This window comes from Austrofundulus limnaeus, unplaced genomic scaffold (assembly GCF_001266775.1).
Source record: "Austrofundulus limnaeus strain Quisiro unplaced genomic scaffold, Austrofundulus_limnaeus-1.0 Scaffold129, whole genome shotgun sequence".
NCBI classification, from domain to species: domain Eukaryota; kingdom Metazoa; phylum Chordata; class Actinopteri; order Cyprinodontiformes; family Rivulidae; genus Austrofundulus; species Austrofundulus limnaeus.
This window is the reverse complement of record NW_013952531.1, coordinates 172,284-179,285: the sequence shown is the minus strand read 5'-3', so window position 1 is coordinate 179,285 and position 7,002 is coordinate 172,284. Positions and strand designations below refer to the sequence as shown.

The 7,002-nt window shown below is 40.1% G+C and overlaps 1 protein-coding gene across 1 annotated transcript in view; it reads left to right on the top strand.

Annotated features, from left to right (window-relative positions):
• The window catches only part of nudt14 (nudix (nucleoside diphosphate linked moiety X)-type motif 14), a 23,583-nt gene that overhangs the window by 8,986 nt on the left and 7,595 nt on the right, over window positions 1-7,002 (top strand). The window contains exon 2 of the mRNA XM_014015401.1: window positions 3,170-3,213. Coding sequence (XP_013870855.1) covers window positions 3,170-3,213 — 44 coding nt within the window. The remainder of the gene's footprint in view (window positions 1-3,169; window positions 3,214-7,002) is intronic.

Below are 7,002 nucleotides of genomic sequence, written 5' to 3'. Positions count from 1 at the left end.
TAATGTATGAATATAATATACAAGTTTCACTTTTTAAATGGAATTACTGAAATAAATCTACTTTTTCATGATATTCTAATTTTATGACCAGCACCTGTAGTGTGATAGACGTGTTCAGCACCAGGGACAGCACATTGAAGGCTTCAAACAACAGGCAACGTTCCCAGTTCCTGTTGCAACTTTTTAGTGTTGATTATCTGAATCACATGTTGCACATATGACTGAGGCAATCCATTTCTGATCTCATTGATCTGCTACATCAGTGGTTCCCACTCCTTTTAGCCTTGTGTACCCCTGAGCCATTTTATCATAGTACCAGTACCCTTCTGTCAAACTCTTCTCCAAAGCTTTAATATACAACTGATTATTAAATGAAAGTTATTTATTTAACCCCCTAGAACGTTGAATTCTCAGGCATTTTAATTTTTTCAACTCAAATTAAACAAAGATAAATGCGTTACCTTGAAAGTGAATGAGTAATTAATTAAATAAACCAGGTAACTGCAGGTACAGGAAGCAGCAACGTCCAAAATACATCAGGAACTCAACCAAATGAGCAAATTCTGTGAGATTCTGAGTTTTACACTGGCTTCCATTTTGTTTTAATTCCGTGATTCCATCTGAATTTTCCACATTGTGGAAACCACAGGGCCCTACATGTATCTGTCCTTTTTTTACACACCTGGGAAATTTTTCCACGTACCTCCTGGAATATGCTCGTCTACGCCAAGGGGTACATGTACCCCTGGTGGGAATCATTGTGCTACATTAGGGATGCACAATATATCAGTATTGATATCGGTTTCGGACGATATTGGTCATTTTTTAGAATATTGGTATCAGTCCGATATGTAAAACAGGGCTGATATTGATGTCCGATATTGATTTCCCACTTTTTATCTTTGTGTTTGTGTTTTGTGAGGGGAGATGTTTGGTTGAGCAGCATCTGTTTGGTCCTGATAGTGATACTGACCCTGCACAGCCAGGAATAACTGAAGCAGGGAGTCATGTCAGAGGTCTGGTTGTTTGTTTACGGTATCAAAAAAAGACCCAAGTGTGTTTTTGCGTATATGTACCGGTATATAATATAATTTGTTTGTTTGTGTAATATCAGTAAATATCGGTTATCGGCCATAACAGCAATAATTATATCGGATATCGACATTGGCTGAAATTTTCATATGCTACATGACCACCTTCACATCTGATCCAACATGGCTGCTTTCATTATGGCGACTACGTTCTAGACTTACCCTAAAAGAAAGACCCCCAAACCCATTACTTGTTGGAGTATTCAGATATTTAATTTTCCCTTTAGTTTGTGAAAATAAAGGGTGTCCTGAGAGTTTTGACTCASCCTGTAGAAGCTGTGTGTTTCTGCAGGAATGAGTAAAGTGTATAAAAGAACAGACTCTTGGTTACGTTCAGTCTGTTTTAACGTCATGTTGTGAGACACTGACTCATTGACACGACATGATTGTGTGAGTAATTACACTGCTGTACTGCGGAGCAGCCCAAGCATCTGTCTTGGCTTAATTTCTCTGGATTAAAGGCAGAGTGAGAGTTAACCGCTGTGGCTTCTCAATCAGGGTTGCCATCATTTACTGATATTTCAAACTCACATCAGCACAACCAGCTGATGGTTTCAGCTCCTTCTTGTTCTCCYGTGATGCTGAATCTGCACCAGCTCACTCAAACACCACACGGCTTGGAGATGGGAAAGACAAAGCCATGTTCCTTGCAGAGTTTGTGGGTGGAGAGGAGGTGTAGCCTAAATCTGAATCAAGGTCATATTTCCTCAGGCACATCAAATGTAGGCCAACTTTACCATTTTTATACAGTAATGTAGAGAGAAGAGTATATGCAACAGTGCTGTGGTGGATTCACACACCAGGTTTGTGGTTTTTGCACAAATCTGATGTTTAAAGTGTAACTCTATGACTTGATGTGTTCCTCCGGGCTATAGGTAGCAAATATATTGTTTTTATTTTGAAAAGCTGCAGTTTCCTCATGTTAAATGTTGCCCAAACAAAAAGCATAACGTGATGAATTCACTGAGGTTTTATCAGCCTTCGTCCTCAGAGTCATTATAATTCAAGAACTGAGGAGGTGTCATTCAGAAACACCAACATCCAAATGGAATTTCAGTGCATTTGTGCTCTTTTATTTAAAAAAGAAAACAGTTAAAGCTTGAGAAATGAGCTGTTGAATTCCATTTAAATAAATATTTAGCTCCGTTGCTCAGGTTTAGATATGAATAACTGGAATTAAAATAAGAGTCAGACGATGCTGAGGTCACACACCATGTTGGGATTTAGATGATATGAGAATTTACAGAAGGTGGTGTTTACCTGCTTCACTGTTTAATTTAATATTACCTTGATTCTGTTTAGAGTTTAAGCCAAAGACATGTGATTTTCTTAATTATTGGGAGTTTCTATTAAGTATAATAAAAATCTTTTGCAAAGTGTCGCTTAAAAATTTAATTAGACAAATGTCTTATTTGTTGATCAGCGGTCTTCAATGCCGGGGTCATGGAGGTACTTCAGGGGGAGGATGTGAAATTTCTGGATTTATTTAATGTGTTTTTGTTATTTAAAAGTAATGTATTTAAACACACATTAACATGAATCCATCATATGTGTAGATATATGGAGGCATAAAATAATGTATTCAATCAGAAATGCTCACATTGAGTGAACACAGCAGCTGAACTCAGCTTCACTTACAGCCTGACCCTGCTACACACGACCTGGACCAAACAAACATCACCACCAAAAAGATCACTCTAGTTTTGTGTTGCACCTTTAACTTTGTTGCATCACTTCATCATTTATTATTATTATTATTTATTATTATCTCCATATTAATCGTTGTCGTCTCTCAGTCACTTTGGGGATCCCAGAGTGAAAAACATTAAATATTCCTGGTTTACATGAAGTTAAAGTCACACTGCAGCCAGCCTGTAGGGGGCGCTCTTGATGTTTCAGCCTCAAATTCCACGTTATCTTCTTGTAGCTAGATATTATACATATAATATAGATGATATGTTAGCATTTGTTGAGATTTTGCTTTCGTGTTACCAGGTTACATCAGTCAAATGTTTGCAGTAAGGATGAAGAAGAAGGTCCTCATTCAGTTCTGGTGTTAAATGTGTTTTTCTTCACAGAACGGCACAAAGAAATCCTGGGACTTTATGCGAACTCATGACAGGTAAAACCCTCAGCTCCTGCTGTTATTGATGCATGCAGTGTTTCTGTCTGCTTTCATGACTCATTTATTGCCGTATTTTTGACCTTAAACGGGTTTCAAGCAGTGTTCCTGTCCATCTGTGAAACATYCATGTTCACGTCTGAAACATTTTCTAATCTTCTCAAGTATCTAAAACTCATGAAGCTGTCTGGATCAGAGCACGAGGATCACGTTTCAGTTTAGGCTCATGTATTTTGTGTGAAATGTTGTATTTTCTGTTAAATTTTTAACAGTGTTTTGAGCGTGAGCTAAATCCTCCTGTTTTACTTCTTTTATTTACTCATTTGTTAAACTAATCAGGSWGTTTTTTATTGGACGTTATTCTAAATCAAATAAAATGGTTAAAGTCTGAGCTTTATGGGATACACAGTTAGAAAAATATCAAAACACCAGTTAGTCCTCGTCAGTCCACCATAATGCCCTGAGGTAATCAGGTCATTTCAACCCTTCCTCCTCTGTGAGCCCAAACCAAGGTTGTTGGTAAAAATAGTTCCCCTGAGAAAAAAGCTTTAACTCTGTATTTACAACAAAAGGGTTTCCCAAAGCTCTTCTCCAAGAGGAAACTGATAAATTGTTCCAGCGTTTGTTGAAAGGAACTGGATTGTTCTTCGTCTCTGTTAAAAGTGTGTATTAGTTTTATTTGTGCTCGCTCCGCAGCGCGGCTCTAAGAACAGAAGAAGAAGAAAGTCTTTATAAGGATTTCTGTGTCGGAGGCTGATCAATCACATCAAATCTAATCTGAACTGAGTCCATGGAAGCTCTTCATCAAACATGCATCTGTGTTCTTTGATCRACATCAGGGCTYTTCAACTGATGACCCGCGGGCCACATCTGGCCCGTGAGTAATCAAAGTTCAGCCAACCGGTTCTCTCATCTCTTAAACCCAAACCRCCAGTTTATTTACTTTAATTACTACAAGTTGTTTTAGTTAAACATAGACATGTTTGTCTACAGAAACATCAGAGTCTTGGCTACAAGATGGTAAAAAACCATTTCTATGAACATCTAAGACAGTTAAAACTACAAGCAGCTGAAGATAAAACTATGAAAGTGAAAATAAAATTGGTTTAAAAATTTGACAAGTCAGATGTTATAATATTTGTGTTAATTAGTGTTATTTTTGTTTTTGATATTTTATTATCACTACTTTTTATTATTACGTAGGGTTCTGTGTGTTGTGTTCATGATTAAATGCAGCAAAATAAACATTTTCAAAGGTCACAGGTCTTTGTAAWACTTGGTTTAATTAGARAACTWGAAGCACTTGAAGAGCGCAAACCTCCGCCAAGGCGATCTTCCTATCTTTGTGAGGACCACACACAGCGGTCACAACCACGCTCTGTGCGTTCTTTTTTCTTTGGTGAGAGGTGGATAGAGGGGCGCACAACGAGCTCTCAGCTTCATCTGGCCTCATTTAAATAATAATAAAAAACAAAACAAACAAACAACCTCCGAGTGTGAAGTCCACCGCGTCACTCCTCTTCCTCGATCTTCATCGATCTGTGTACAAGCCTACGGACAATGTGGTGTGTTTGAGGAAATGGGAAAAATGGGTTTCATGGTGCAGTCACGCACGTCCTGGTCACAAAACGTTCTTTAAATGTGCACCAAATGCGTAAAAATGCGCACATTATGGCAAGACTTATTCATCATTACATCTGGTTTTAACATTACTTTTATAAAGTTTGACGTCCAAACACTGAAAGCTGTGACAGTTTTTTACAGAAGCCCTGTGAAAGCATCACAGCTTTGCCGGTCTCAGAGGATTAAAAGAAAAACAAATTCCTGTATCCGCATCGTGATCCAGAACATCACCAAGATTTAATGGTGTGTTACTTGGCCCAGTACCCACATGTGYTGTAAATGTCATGACAATCCGTCCACAGACCGACATACGTGACCAAAACCGGCTGAATGTTCGGCCCCTGAGCTGTTGACCTGCAGTAACTGTGGCCCCCGGAGTCATTTAGTTGAATAGCCCTGCTCTAGAGGTTAAACTATAATAACTCAGGCTTTATACAGCTTTAACCTCTTCATAATKCAGTCAGGTGTTTTATAACAGTAATGCGTCTTTCAAGCTCTCACGGGCCACATAAAATGCTGTGGTGGGCCACAGCCGGTCCACAGGCCTTCAGTTGACTGTTTTTCTCCTTCAGTTTCTAAGAGGCTGCTCCACCTCACATGTATCTGCATCWTGTGAAAAATACTCAATAAAACCAGTGGTTAGAATCAGGATAGACACGGACACCTGGTGAGTGAGGTGAAACTGATGAGAGAAGTGGCTGCAGCTGTGACGAGTGAAACAGGAAGCAGGTGTAACCTGGAAACACCTGAAACATCCAGCCTCAGTAAATAACAGCTGATGATAAAGCAGTGAGGTACAGATCCTGACACTTTCAGAAGAAACCAGAGAAAAGTTAGTTTTTGTTTTGACTCGTTGAGCTGCAGGACAGAAAGGAAAGAAGTGATTGAAACAGGAAGTGGAATCACAGCTGCAGCTCTGAGACTCTGAGTGTTTCCTGTCAGGATGAAACAGCTGCAGGCTGACAGAACCGTTACTAACATTTAGACACATTCCACATATTTCTCTTTTTATTACTGCTTTGGTTTTGTTGCTGCACCTCTGCAGTAATGATGAGARGTTTGGGACAGAAGAGAAAATCTAAAAATAGATCATGACTCAGCAGAACTCCATGTTCAGGTATTACCTGCTGTACTTGTACACAGTCCGGTTCAGTAGTTTTAAGGTTTATAACGTCCTAACTGCGCACAGTACAGCTAATCTGCTTTTACTGACGTTTTCTTCAGGCTAAAAGGAGCAGAACAGAAATAAAAACAAACAGAAGTGTAAGAGGAGGAAAATGGTAGCTAAATGCTACATGTAGCAAAAGCTAAAAGATTGAAAAAGCCTGAATCCTGGCGTCCATGTCGTCACTGAGCCGAACATTTTCATCTGTYACAGCTCCGACTGTTTCAGACCTGCAGAAGTGGTTAGAGTCTGAAATCAAGCAGAAGAATAAAAATAATAGAAACATTTTTTATTTTAATAGACWTGAAACCATTACCTCATCAGCCTCAGCTCCAGATTTAACAACAACCTTCTGGTTTCCTTCTGACATGGGAAACACAGGGCAGGGCTTCCTGCGCCTCAGACACATCCGCTTTCCCAACACAAGCCCGAGTCTGGATACACAGACACACAAAACACACACAGTGACCCGGCTGCAGCGACACACAAAACACACACACAGTGACCCGGCACACAAAACACACACAGTGACCTGGCTGCAGTGACACACAAAACACACACAGTGACCCGGCTGCAGTGACACACAAAACACACACAGTGACCCGACACACAAAACACACACAGTGACCTGACTGCAGTGACACACAAAACACACACAGTGACCCGACACACAAAACACACACAGTGACCTGACTGCAGTGACACACAAAACACACACAGTGACCCGACACACAAAACACACACAGTGACCTGACTGCAGTGACACACAAAACACACACAGTGACCCGACACACAAAACACACACAGTGACCTGACTGCAGTGACACACAAAACACACACAGTGACCCGACACACAAAACACACACAGTGACCTGACTGCAGTGACACACAAAACACACACAGTGACCCGACACACAAAACACACACAGTGACCTGACTGCAGTGACACACAAAACACACACAGTGACCGGACACACAAAACACACACAGTGACCTGACTG